A 14,542-nucleotide genomic window follows, 5' to 3' on the forward strand; every position below is an offset into this window, starting at 1 on the left:
GACCCACAGCCTGTCACTGGAGATCACTTTCTCAACTAGAATATGAAGACAATGCAAACTGGATTGTGACCTCAAAGTACTCTGGGATTTAAGAAGCAGCATGTAACAAAATTTTCCTTGATAAGTTTCTAAAGCATTTATAACCAGTAATGGAAGAAAGCTTCACAATACAATACTGTTTGGGTCACACTAGAACACTATGTGCTTTAATATCCCCATCTACCACGCTGGGATAATATGGCCTGTACAATCCCATTTGCCATTGTGATACAAGGAACTGGTGGCACTGCAGTGTTTGGGTTAGAACGTGAAGGCTATATCCAAATGAAATTGCAGGGTCAAAGCAAGAAGAACAGAACAGATTCTCCAGCACTGGAATTTAGACATGACATTAAAGATATTAAAGAGATATTAAAGACAAAGCCTTAGAAATATGATAACTCTAATAGAGTGTTTTTTTTTTTTTTTTTTTTTTTTTTTTTTTTAAGATAAATTCTGGTTTCTAGAACCAGATGAACTGTTTTTTAAGAGTTATTCAGTCTTACTGCTAACCTTTAAGTAAGTGAAATTTTCAATGTCTTTTGTTCACTCCCTCTGCTTTTAGATTGCTTCTGCTTTATAACCCTAGCACCTGGCTCCGTAACCATGGCACATGCATGCCTGCCCCAGTGCCATTAACATCTTATTAGGCTGGGAGAGAAAATGCATGAAGAAATAATTGTATTAAGTGACTCTTAGAGTTTGTAAATTAATCACCATTGTGCATGCCCTTGGATCAGGCTGCCAGAGGCATTAATCATCCAATCTTTGCCTTTCACTTGAGAGCTCTCAATGTTTGCTCCCAGAATTTGGCTGGGAAGCCTAGTGTGAGGATACCTTTGCAATCCCCTCCCAACGCCTTCCCCTGGGGCTGGTGGTAGGAAGGGAAGTAGGGGGAAAAAGTGGCAGTAGCAAGGCTTTCCATGATGCTGAGCTGAGAGGCTGGCAACTGGGCTGTGGCCCAGAGACAGAGCTAAGAGGCTTTGAACTCATATTTGCAATGGTAGCAGGTCTGAAAGGAAGGGGCATCTCTAAAAGCAAGTGTGCTGGCTGCAGTTTTAAGGCAGTCAATCTCAAGGTGTGAACTCAGAGGCAAGACCCTAATGACTGGCCCAGCAGTCCTAATGTTCAGCACAGGCTGGATAACATATCGAGGAAAAACCTTAAGTGCTGGGTTTACTGCATGAAAACAGAAGCGTAGATGAGTACTCCTCTGCCATACACAAATTTCACGTAACATTCTTGTCTCAGTCAAGCTGCCAAAGCAATCCCAGATGAGCAGTCTGAAGGCTCAGTTTACAAAGACCCCAAGGAGATTGACACAATTAGACCGAAGTTGCCCTGGCATTACCAGTGATACATGCAGTGTAAAAGCAAGTGGCAAAAGGCCAGATTTTGACACTTCGTCCAGTGAGCCAGGATGCTCACCTACTCCAGCAAGTGCCAAAGGACACATTCTGGAGTGGGTCCCTGGCAATACGTTCAGAGTTTCCAAGTGAGTTCCCTCTGGAGAACGTTAGAGGAGGATCAGAAAGTGGAGAAAAGCAAAGAAAAGGGAACCAGGGACTACAGCTACAAATTCCATCTGCCTCTGTGAGAAGCTCCTGCTCTCAGGTAAGGTATGATGCATCAAATCATCCTCAGAGAGTGAACAAATGCCTCATGGCTGCCTTAACAAGATAATCCTGCTCCCAATTTCCTTGTAATTACTGTCCAGTCCCACCTCCTCCTACCCACTGGTATTCTGCAGTGCAGCATAACATTTGCCTGCCTATACACAGCCTGCTACCTAAGATTACTGAATGCTGTTTCAGCTTCTTTTAATTTTTACTCAGCAGCTGGAAATGGGAAAAACAACAACAACAACAACAACAAAAAACATTTACATGGAATGAGCTCTGTGGACCACCAGCAAGGAATCTGCCCATCTCTGCCCCAGAGTTTTGCCTGGGCTGATATCCAGCAATCAAAGCACAGGAACTTTGTTTCATCCCCTAGAGATTACTCCACCACTACTTACAGCATGCTAGAAATCCTCTTTTATGCTCAATGGAAACCATCGTGTTCTTGTTAAAGACCACCATTCGGAGATGTTGTGTATTTTGCTCTCAAAATCAATGGGAGCTCTTGGTGCTCACTAAGGATGCGCCTGCATCTAAATGTCAGGCTGCCTTGGCAGGAATGACTGGAAGGTAAATGAGCAAGTAAACAGAGATGACACTGGAGGGGAAGAAGATAGGAACCGGGCTCAAAGAGTTTGCAAGAGGAACCATATCTGAGCTGGAGACTGCTCCATAGCAGCCTGCAGAGGTGTCAAGCAGTACCCTTTCCAATCAAGAAGAACATAGGGGTTACAGACATTAAATACAGACATTTTGGAGGATGTAGAATAATCTGCTTACTGGATGCAGGTTGCTAATATTAGGGGGAAGGTGGGTTCCAATTCACAGCCTACCCAGTTACAGAGATACCAGGTGTAAATGGGAAGTATGTCTCTGGCATATGCCTTTGCAATAACTCAAGGTGAAAAAAAAAAAAAAAAAAAAAAAAAAAAAGCCATTACTTATTGGAAGCATTATTACTGTATGAAATTTCATGCTGTTTTTTTTTTTTTGGGAAAAATATTTTTGCAAAGTCAGTGCTGTTTTCCAGCTTGCCTGATCTGCTGGAGCACTTGACTAACATGCATTACATTCAGAACATAAATACAAAGGTCTTGTTGCTTACCTGTTGGGTTGGGATAGCTGATTGCTGGAAAAGAAAATGGAAAAACAGCAAGTCACAACAGCTTGTACTCCCTCAAATCACAAATTACAATCAAAGCCTGAAAATAAAACAAGCACATCAAGAAAGGTCATAGATGTACAAATCTCCTAACAGCACCCCTGCAAAACAGCAGTGCTTGGTGTCTGCCTTGGCGATGGAACAAGCTGCTGGCTCACTGATCCAAGCAGCAACAAATCTGAAGAAGAAAATCCCACCTAAGTGGTGAACATGGGACTGCACAGGGGAACTGTTCTGGTATCCAAGCAGTTTCTTTCTGGAGCACCCACTGGCAGCTAAAGCTTGGTATCTGTGAGGGACATCAAAGTAGTTTGAGACACTGTGGAAGTCTGAAACAAGTATCTTAGAGATACTTGATGTGGTGTGACTCCCCAGGACAAGAGAGTTCTGTGAAATCAGGCAACCATAGCAGGAAGGGGCTCTATACTTTCTGCTAAAATACAGGTCCAGACTCCTGAGGGGAATCAAGACATCACAAGGTTGTGAGAATGCGGTGAGCTGGGAGCTGTTGGGATAATGGAGAAAAAAGCATGGTCAATGTCTATCAACGTGATGATCTGGGATTCAGGGTGTTGGACAGAGCTACAGGATTACTAGTTGCTAGTTAGGAAAGGACCTTAATTCTTTCAGATCTGGAAAGAAAGAAGCCTCTTGAAATCCTCTTGCTTTTACTGGCATGTGGCTAATATGTAGCGTCCACTGGCTATCCTCTAAAATACACCACTGAGATACAGGAGACTGCAGGATGGCCTGACTGGGGATTGGGGTTTTGGTGCTCTCCTGCCCACAGAGTGCAGAGCATTTGTCGGAGTCGCTGAGCAAAGAATAAGTAGAGATTGATCCTCAGAGGTCTCTATCTGGTTCTCTGCATTGATGGCAGCAGCCAAAACGTGGCCTAGTGTGGCTGCACCATGCCATCAAACCTTTATCCTGCACACAGATCCACCTGAGGGTCACAGGAGACAATGTGTACACATGCCCATGTCCCTAGGCCTGACCCACTGCCAGAGGCTCGGGCCTGATCTCGTAGCCAGGGCCGAGGAGGAGACACCTACGTTCCATGTACCGGATGATGCGGGCAGCCATGTCCCCAGCCCCAAAGCTGGTGATGGGCGTCAGGCGAACTTCGTAGCTCTGAGGCACTTTCAGGTTGGGCAAGATGTGCTCCAGCAGCAGGCCCTTCTCCATCTTCTGCACAGGAATGAAGGTTTGGATGGTGCTTCTCTGAGCCAGCTGCATTGAAAGAGAACACACAGTGTCACGGCGATCCTGAAATTAAAAACCTGAGAGGTTCTATTCACCATCCAACACCTTGCTCCTTCCTTTCATATTCAGGCAAGTACGAACCCAACTCACCTGCATCAGTGCACCAAGGTCTTGCACTCGTTGCAACATGGCATTTTGCCAAGATACCCAAGTCACTGCTGCAGCATTCATTCATTTGCTGCCTGGGCCCCGTGGCATTTCATGTGGTGCCTCGCTGGGAGCTGCCTTCTGCCATGTATCCCCACCACCCTTTCATAGGATCTACCTCTAAATCCTAACCAACGCTGCCTCTGCAGACCAGAGCAAGGTGCCTAGTTCAAATCAGTGATCCTCTGCAGTCATGAACAGGCTCCCTCTTTCTCCAAAGCCCATCGAGGAAGGAGACGAGCCATGCTAGCTGAACCTTACTAGCTGAACAGTGTTTGGTGTGCTAAGGCAGCAAGGATGTTTCAAGAAAACTATGGGAAAAATATCCTTGTCAAAATCACCACGACTGAAAATGATGAATTATGTGTCAGCAACACTTCCCTGCTACAGTCATGCTTGCTTGGTGGGGGAAGGACAAGAACAAAGATTGCATTGTAAAGATACAGTTCCCTGCCTGCTGTTGTGCAGTGCCTAGATCCCTGTGGCAAGCTTTGATTCTGCTGTGTTGTTGAGGAACTGGTCCTGGTAATAAGACCTCTGGTAGGGCTTTCCATGGCCCTATGTTCACTTCCCAGTCACTCACCCTTCCACTGATGTATCCTCTAGGCTGACAGGTTTAATTGCAAAGGCATTTCTTCTGATAGCTGGGCCCAGGGATCATCAATAAGTCTGCAGTTATGGGACAGAAGCAGGGTTGCAGGGAGGAAGGTTTACAGCAAATCCATCAGTTAGGAGTGTGAGGCAAGACTATGGAGCGAGGGCATGGCAGGGGTGGAGGCCATCAGCAAGGCAGGGCAGGGGAGGGATACAGGCAGAGCACCTGGGAACAGCAAGCACGTGCAATCCCTCCTCTGCTTGCCTCCAGTCCTACCATAGGTGACGCTGAGTTCAAAATGAGAAGCAATGACTGCCTCTGAAGCGCTCACAGTGCCAGAGCCCCGTTCTTTTCCATCATGGTCAGGACCCACCACCTCACTTGAGCTGATGTACTCACTGGATGGATGGAGCTCCCAAGCGAAGGGCAGGGCTGGAACAGATCCTGCCATGGTACTGCAGGGTCCCCTGTGGTTGCCTGTGGTTCTTACAGTGAACAGCAGCTTTGTATCCGCCTTGAACAGATCAGGGTGCAAATTGCTTGAGGAACTGCTTTTGGCACTCTCCTCCCCTGGAAAAAGGGCCAGAGAACTGGGAACTGCTCCGGTGCCTTCCTCCATCACCATCCCTCCCTGGGATCAGTCCCAGTGGGCAGGAGCAGGGCAGCGCCTCAGGGAACCAAGCAAGACCTTGGCACCGGGATACTGTCAGGATCCATTCGCATCAACAACGCCCCATCTGCACGCACGCAGGCTGGGTGCTGATCCAACTGGCATGCCTACCGCCCAGCCCTTCCATCTGCCAGCCCGCAGCACTGCTGCTCTGCCAAGCGAGAGTGGAGCTGGCTCTCGGCAGCTCCGATCTCATCTGGGATCGGTAGCACCAGATCCCCAATTACCTGGGAGAAGAAGAGAGGGCACAAGCCAGAAGTAGGGGTCTGGAGCGGTATGGTATGGAGCCCTGACATGGGGCTTTGGGGGAGCAGAGCAGGACCAGGGGGCTGGCAGCAGCTCCTCCTTGCAGACTGCCTCGAGGCCTGGGCGCTGGGAAGGCAGCCAGCAAATAGGAGGGGGTCAGGAGCCATTTCCCTCGTCTAGACATAACCTTTAGAAGAGAAACAAAATGGAGAATCGAAGAGAAGCCTGAGGGTGAGGTTCAGACAGTGCAAATTCCACCTCAGCTGGGAGTTATGTGGAATTTAGGTATCTGAAGCCTCTGGGAGCAAAGTAAAATCACATACTCTCCCACATCACCTAATCCAGGACACTGAGAAATCAGCCTCCAGTCTGGACTGCAAAGCTCTAGGTTCCCCAGTCAAGTCTATCTGCAGGGGCACATGGGTTTAATCAAATAAATACCTGTCTGCCACATAGGTTTGGCTGTAAATCAGAAAAGAAAAACTGCACCTATGTCTCCCTGGGTCACAACTGTCCTGCTCCCAGGTGAGACCTATCTCCAGGCAACGGGCAAGGCACAGCTGGTGTACTGGACATACCTCCTCCAGGAGCATAGGAAAAAAGTTTTGTGAAGGCAGAGAGAGGGAACAGGCTGGAGCTCAGCATGGTTTAAAAGACATGAAATCAGTGCAGGAGAGAACAAAGCTCCAGCCAGCCACTCGCCCTGTGTGTGCAGAGCTGGTGTGGGCTTGCAGTGACTAGTACAGGCCCAGTAGAGAGCAACATTAGGGTCAAAGACTGGCTCTGCCTCCCCCTCCCCAAACACCCTTTGCCTCCCTGACTGCCAGCAGCAGGTCTTTGCAGAGCTGCATGCATCAGCCCAGCTGGAACCCGTTTTCAATCCTCTCCTCCCATCTCCCAGTGCTGCTCTTCTACCATGCTGCCCTGGTATCTTCTTCCCTCCATCCCCTCTGCAGCCTCTTTCCTCCTTCTGGTCACGCTGGCCCAGTGCTCCAACTTAATACTGCTCTGGTGCAGTTAATAAAGCAGAGGCAGGCACAGAGGATGGTGAAACGCTGGCCACCTTATTAGAGATGCTGAAGCCTCTGTGGAGGATCTCACACACCAAGCTCATTCATCACCAGGCTCAGGATGCTGCCAGCAGGGCCAGAACAAGAGCACAGCGCAACGCACAGCCTCATTTCTGCCTTCACCTCCTTCCATTTCAAATAATGAGAGGGAGGGGATGGGAAGAGAAAAAACAAACAAACCCACACTGTTTCCACCAGCTGGCTGCAAATATCACACAGGATGCAGAGGTGGGAATGCTCTTGAAGCACAGGTTTGCTAGAAACACCTTACAAAAGACAAAATCAGCCCCAGGTGGGGCATATGTATTCAACACAAACAGTATGCAAGCTGTCCCTTTCCTTGTCACTTGTAAGCAATATTGGCAACCAAGGGAGAGCACGCACAAACACTCACATGTGCATTTAGCCCTCAAGCCTCCCAGAACTGCAGACTAGGTCTGCCTGTTCTCATTCCTCACCATCACACCTTGTCGGCAGTCCTTGTCTACCCAGTCCCCGACTTATCCTGTGAACTGGTTTGTCATCCACAGAGAGGGCTTGGCCTACTGAGCCAGCTCATGGTCGAGGAACACACAGCAAGAGCCTCAGAGAGAAAAGCGAGGTGCCACACTACCTCTGCCACCACATTGTGTTCCCAGCTGGGACACCGTCTCAGCAGAAAGGTCCAAAGTACGACACCACCATGCCTAGGCTTTCTGTTTGTTAAAGGAACAAAGAATGTCCTTTTCAGACTGAATGACATTTAAGCCAGGTACATAACAGCTAGCAGATATAATAAAGCCTAGGCATATTAGCAAACACATCCATCAATAGTTAATGTTGTACTGCTGCCCAGCAAGCCACACCACGGATTCACAAGAGCAGGATCACCCACGTGTGCTGGGACTCGGTGCGACCTGAGCAGCCATGCACATGCCCCCACAGCCTGCTGCACTCTAAGCAGCTGCACGCTTGTTTAGGGGAGAAACTGAAATCAGAAAGGAAACCTGTTTCAGCATTAGGCTCCGGGGAATCGTTGCAAACACCAGCTAGAAAAATGTACACTAAAATCGTGCAGATTCTCCAGCAAGCAGATCAGAGCAAAGGAGCCGCTTGGCGGGCACCCTGCTTCCCAGCACTCCACTCCTGCTGATCTCTCCTTATTTGCCCCCGTTTTTCAACAACCCTGCTCAGCACATGAGCTCTGCCCTCCAGCACCCTCTCTCAAAATCCTTTCTCCACGCTCTCACCCTCTCTCCCTTCTTTCCTCTGCCTCCTTCCAGTTCCCCTGGCTGCTCCTTCATTCAGCACCAACCAGAAAGGGTGGCCACCTGCCCACTGGTGCTCTCACCCCCAGCTAACTGCAGGCATGGGGAGCTGGGGAAACTCCTGGCTCCCATCCCCAGCTATGTGTGCTGAAGACAGAGGAGATGGACACAAAAGTGGGCTGGGGTGACCCAGCAGTCTCACACCAGCTCTCATTTCACTCCCTGTGCATTTCCACAGCACCTCACCAGGAACAATCACAGCACTGGTTTTAACACGATGACACTAGCAGCACTTGTGGTCTTCAGCTGGTGACAGCCAGGGAAGATGCTCCCAGACACTCTGCCTTGGGACTGGAAGGGATTGAGCTTTTTTATGGTGCTGGTGGCAACTCCTGAGATGAATGCAGGACTCTGCAATGCAAAGCACCATGCTACTACAGCAGACATGCCTTGCCCTCTATTTCTGCACCAACTGCACCTCCAGAGCTACAGGATCCCTTGCAGAGAGGTAACTTCAAAGAGTTTAGATGCCACAGGCTTTTCAAGATTGGAAAAAAAAAAAAAAAAGAGAGAAAAAAAAAATCAGAAAAAAAAAAAAAAAAAAGAAGGAAAAGAGAAAAGGTGATGACAGGATTTATGATTACAGTGTCCAAGACTGAGCAAATTGCCCAAAGGCCAGACCCACAGGAGCATTTGCAGGTGCTCCATGTGCCTTGAAATGAACAGCAGTTGGGCTGGGACAATGAGCAGAGTTGTCCCCACACAGAGCTTCTCGCATTAAGGTATTTAATCATCCAGTGGCTACTGCTAAAGAAGGAGATTCCAGGAGATTAGTTCCATGGGTGAAAATAACATCACAGCAAATTCCTTGGGAAAAAAATAAATTAAAAATGTTCAAAAAACAGAGGCATGAGGAAGGTGGAGACAAGACAACTACTGGACATGAAGCTGCAGGATTTTCCACTGATCCTTCTCTCCCACTTCTTCCCATTCACTCTCTGGCACATGGCAGTGGATCGAGAGTCTGGTCCTTGACATCACCTTGGCACCACGGGACAGAGCAGAGGAAGATGGGTTTTCTTTGACGTTACATTTGGACACTATCAATTTGATTCTTGCTCTCTGTATTTTGGCAGAGGGATAAAACCCCTCTGCCCTGGCAACATCCTCCCAACTTCCAGGAGTTTAGGAAAGGGAGCAGTATGGCCACCTCCAGGGATGCAGCAGGGGAGGTGCAGTGCTGGCTCACAGAGTCCAGTCTCCTGGCACCGCAGGGGCTACTTCTGCTCGTTTGTTTTATGAACATATCAAATCCCATCTTAAATGCCATTCCCGTTTGGCCTGCTGCTCCTGGTGGATGGCTGTTCCAGGGCCTGACCGCCCTAATGATCTCATTTCCAGCCTGAATTTATTCACAGGCAGCTTGCACCCAGTTGATCTTGTGACAGTATTGTCCTTTAGCTTAAATGGCCCTTTTCCCTCCCTGCTGCTTGACCCTCTGTTGTTTTCATAGACAGCAATCACATCCCCTTTCACCCTTTGCTTCGCTAGGCTAAGCAAGCAGAGCATTCTGTGCTTCCTCTTGTAACACACTCTCACTTTCCCTGATCTACTCTATAATCCTTTACTGCACGATCCCACTCACTGGGTATCCCAGCCCTGCATATAGCATGCAGTTGCTCCACTCCACCTTCCCTGGAGGTACCTCGGGCTTCACGTAGGAGTGCATTTGCCCTTGGCACACCTGCCTCTCACCAGCAGCTCCCTGCAATCAGCTCATTCACCCACATCATGCCTCCATGTCAATCATTTCCCACTGATGAGCTCCCAGCTTGTAGCAGATTCCTCTGCTAGCACGTCCCACGGTCACAACCTTGCATTTGTACTGCTGCATTTCATCCCACCTGACCCACTCAAGTAGTTTTTAGCCTCCCAGATCTTCTTTACAGTATCCTGATCTTTCACTGTGGTGTCATTACCTTCCCAATGGTTATCACACACATATTTCAGCAGCACACACCTAATAGGAGATTCTGATCTGACTGCAAGTTATGAGCCACAGTGAAGATGCCTTCCCCCTCAGCAGGGTAGCTGCCATCTGCAAAAGCAATTTAGGTGAGTTTGGGGAAGTGGAGAAATTTGGTTTGGCTATGGAGACTTACAGTAGCTGTGACATTTCCCTACAATTTCTCATTAAGCTTCCTGTGCCTGTTAGATTGGATAGAAACATGTTCCTGGGTTAGTACTTCATCACCACCTTGAACTGAAATGATGTCAAGCATAAACAGCATCAATTAAAGCTCTAGGATAAATTTAAACATGGATTCATTTCCGTTTCCTTGCTTGATGACCAATACTTATTAGGGGTTTCTCGAGCAAATAATCACACTGCAAACAAAATTGGCATCTGCTAGACAAGCACACCAGTGAACCAAAATTCATGCCTACGTTGTTCATCAGTCAAGCACACAGGTTCAGACTCTGGGGTTAAGCAAGCATGAGTAGCCAAAGCAAATCCATTATTCAGTCTAAATGAGGAGTCCTGGAAGGTTTTCTTCCTAGACCGTCCTTAGCAGAAGGCTCCCTTTCTGGGCTGAGACATCCCTAGCTCCAAAGAGAGAAGTAACCGCGACCTTCAGTAGCTGCAGAGGACAGCTGGAGCCATCCTAGCCAGGAGACAGCCTCTCTCTCTTTCTCTCACACAGGCAATCAGCTGCCCATCCTCATTAGGTGCCGAGAGCAGCAGTTTACAGCTTCCCAGAGAAGCCAAATTGGTGCTGTCATGAATTACTGTAAGTGCTTGTTCCACACTCTTCAATAATGTCTTTCATTAGGGGCTGATCAGAAAGCAATATGTATTTTATTAGCATATGTTCCCCGGTCTAAGAAGAGCAGACCTAATCTTCACTCTGTCAGGGAGACAAAGTGAAAGCCTTAACTGAGGCACAGCATGACTGGCAACGTCATGAGCCATGGCCTGAGTGGAGCATTGCAAGGCTGCATGTCCTGAGGAGCCCAGGTGCTGGAGGAGAAGAGGAAAACAGCAGCTGAATTTGTGGAGGGGTGGGAAGGGAGGGAGAGCCACACGCTCCCCAGTCTGTGCAAGGAGCCTGCATTGGGGTTTGTGTGGCCTGAGAAGTAAGAGCAACCCAAATTGTCCCAGCTTCAGTTAGGTTGGGCCCTGAGCCGTATTGCCTATAATATGGTTGAGCCTTACTGAGACCCATGCAACCAACAGGCATTGCCACCTCCCAGGCCCCCTTTAGACTCTGTCAGAGCTCACTGTTAGGGCACCTTCACCCTTACAAACCACAGATAATAAACTATGGGGCTATTGCTTACTGGAGCAGAAGCAGCTTCCGTGTGTGACTCTGGGCTTTCCAGTCTGGTACTCATAAAGAAGGTACACAGGCAAGTATCATCCCCATGCCTATGGGCCACCTCTAACTCAATTGCATTTGCAATCTTACCTCTAGTAAAGCAGGGGCAGGCAGCACAGCATATGCAGGGAGAGCCATAAAAATCCTTCACGTTTCTCCATGCAGCCTGCACTGGCAGCAAGACCGCATAGGCTTTGTTTCTTTCTGAGGCATGGTCAAAAAATCCTCCTAGTGCATACTCCTGCCAGTTTGTCACTAGCTACGGGAGAGATTACATCTCCCTTCCAAACCCTTCCCCCTTCACTCGCTTTCTCTGCTTATCTCCAACATGCTCTAGGAAGCGAGAGCCAGGAAAAAAAAATAAAAAAAAAAAGAAAAAAAGAAAAAGGAAACAAAAAAGGAGATGGAAACAATAGACTGAAGAGGTGGAAAATAATGAGAGGGAATAGGGAAGGGGAAGGTGTGTAAAGAAAAGACTCCAAAGCAGCAGGAGGAACACGGACTGACTACTGACAACAACAGACGAGCAGAGTAAATGGGAGCAAGCTACATCACAGACTATCAATAGGGACTCTCAAAAAGACTCGATAACCGGCATGTACCCCTTGAAGCCACTGAAGGAGTGTGGATCAGAGATGCACACAAAGGACTTGCTTTTACCTTTGAGACCTGGCAAGCATTTTTCATCCTGTGCTCAGTTTTGTAAAACAGAAGCCAAGAGCCTGCTAGATACAAACAAGCACGAGGGTGTGAAAACAACATCTCAAGCCTGCAAGGCTGATACGAGGGGGTATATTGGTTGGGTGAATGTGATTATCTCTTCTCTCACATTCTCCTTACCCTGAATGAGCACTGAACAGTGGTGTTAGGAGCTAGAGATAGATGAGATTTTGTAACTACATGAGTTTTAAGAGCATATGAGCCTTTCTAGCAAGATTATTCATACTGTTCTCAGGCACTGTAACTATTCCAAACAGAGCTAAGAGTGGAAAAACTGGTCTAATTATTCCCTTGTACCAGGAAAGCTAAACAATAGCCTGCTTTCTCTCTTGCCCAATCAAGTGCTTGAATTGCACTGGGAGCAGTTCTTATGAAAAGTGAATGTTAAAATGAAATCTCAACTCCAACACACCTTTCGAATGGCAAGCCATGTTGTAAAGCTTTTTGCTACCCTGTTGTGGGCAGGTTACTTTACTTGGTATAATCCGAGAGGAGAAATGGTAGCATGAGCCTAAAGCATGATTAACTTGCCACTGCTCATATTGCCATTTTTTCCCCGATTACCTGATTGCAAATGATCTCTGGACCAAGAAAACCATGAATCATAATGAAGAGCAACGTGCGAATGCAAAAAGACAGAATTAGTCAGGCAAATTCATTTCTTAGGCATTGTTTGTGGGACAAGGGAAGACTCACTAGCAGAACTGGAAGGTATTTGGCAGACCTAGGAGAAACCTCATCCCACTGCTCCCAGGTGTTTCCACTGAACTCACCTGACCCACCTGTGCTGTTCAGACCAGTGTTGAGCATCCCTGACCAGCCTTGCAGGAGCCACCCTGACACTCCAGCTGACAGGGCTAACAACACCCATGGCCAGGCAGACACCTCCACCTGCAGTGAGGAAGGGCATGGAGGAAACTCTTGGAAACCCCATTGGCACTAGTGGAAGCTCCTCTGTTGCTGACTTAGCCAGTAACAAATACATACATGTATATGAAATGAGGAAAAAGCTTCTTGCTTCCCACCCCCTCCTAACATCCCTCTGGGATGAGCCTTCCCCTCCAGCACAGGTAGAAAGGGTCTTGCTTTAGCAGCTGCTCTCATGGACGCACCCCAAATGGCGGATTGCTGGGGGTGAAAAGAGGGATGGTTCGGCATACTGTCAGCTACAGTGACTGATGCTGTGTCTCCTTTACAGGCAGGAGAGAACACAGCTGAGGCAGGATCCTGCCCTCTCTGTTCCCAGCTGCCTGTGGTACAGTTATGGCTTTACTCCCCAGGCCCTTCATAACAATCTCATTAAGACTCAAGCAGAGCTTGTCCATCATATGCTATTGATCAGCCAGCTCTCCTTCCTCCAGAGTGTGGCTGCCACTCAGCCCCACCACATCCCAAACCTCTCCTCCTCTCGCAGCCTAAAAAAAAAAAGGCAGTGTCACCTCTCCCTCCCCTTGCTTTCCCTGGCTTTGCATCGTGATGGCTGTTTGAACCACCTGCTAAACACACTGCCCTGACACACTGGCTTCCTTCTGCAGCCTTTTCCACCTCCCTCAGGGCTGACTTCTTGCAGCATCACGTACGCCACTAGCATAACTGAAGGCAACTGGCTGGAGAGCACAAATGTAATCTGCCTATTCTCACTGCCTGCACAAAAGTTGGAAAAAAAAAGAAAAAGAAAAAGAAAAAGAAAAAAAACCATCAGTGGGGGAGACAGGGGAGTTAGACCTGAAAAACCACCTCTTCTTGCTACAGAGGGCAGCTCAGCAGGTAGGTGGAATTGCGTTGATTTGACTTTGTCCTATACGACAGCAGCCTGTGATCAGACATCAAACTGGCAGACGGGGCAGGCAAAAAAGAAAAGAGGACTACAGAAGCTTTCCAGCAGGTGTGACTTACAAGCCTTCCCACAACAGAAGGTCTGTTTTGAAATTCAGTCCTGGGCAAACATTGCAAGGCCAAGTCACTGCAGTCCCCAGTCCTGGCACCAGTGAGACAACCCCAGCACAAACCATACCCAGTGACACGATGAATGGTAAAGGGATGTGCCCTTTGTCACACCCCACAAGTCTTTTGATCCATGGAGCATCTAACAAGCAGCCAGGGGTGCTATCTGCTTCTTTGTGAGAAACCACGCTCCTCTTCCTCAGGCTAGGACAGTGATGCTGTAGCAGGGAGGAGGAAAGGAAAAGGGGTTTGCACTTCCCTTTTCCATGTGCCCTGTCTATGCCTTGTGCTGAGACATCAAACCATGCCGTCCAGTTAAACAGACTCTCAGCTTCACTCAGTGGGGAGGATTTCTTGGAGGAATCAGCATCACAAGTGCTTCCCATCCTCCAGGTAACACAAGGTGAGTGCTGTACAGCTCACATTTGATCCAG

The 14,542-nt window shown here is 48.2% G+C and overlaps 1 protein-coding gene across 3 annotated transcripts in view; it reads right to left on the reverse strand.

Annotated features, from left to right (window-relative positions):
• The window catches only part of MDGA1 (MAM domain containing glycosylphosphatidylinositol anchor 1), a 137,330-nt gene that overhangs the window by 27,618 nt on the left and 95,170 nt on the right, over nucleotides 1-14,542 (reverse strand). For all 3 annotated transcript variants that reach the window (XM_032184007.1, XM_032184006.1, XM_032184008.1), the window contains 2 exons: nucleotides 3,879-4,056; nucleotides 2,767-2,790 (listed from right to left, as the gene is read on the reverse strand). In XM_032184007.1, the coding sequence (XP_032039898.1) occupies nucleotides 2,767-2,790; nucleotides 3,879-4,056 (202 nt within the window). The remainder of the gene's footprint in view (nucleotides 1-2,766; nucleotides 2,791-3,878; nucleotides 4,057-14,542) is intronic.

Source organism: Aythya fuligula, chromosome 3, assembly GCF_009819795.1.
Source record: "Aythya fuligula isolate bAytFul2 chromosome 3, bAytFul2.pri, whole genome shotgun sequence".
Taxonomy (NCBI): Eukaryota; Metazoa; Chordata; class Aves; order Anseriformes; family Anatidae; genus Aythya; species Aythya fuligula.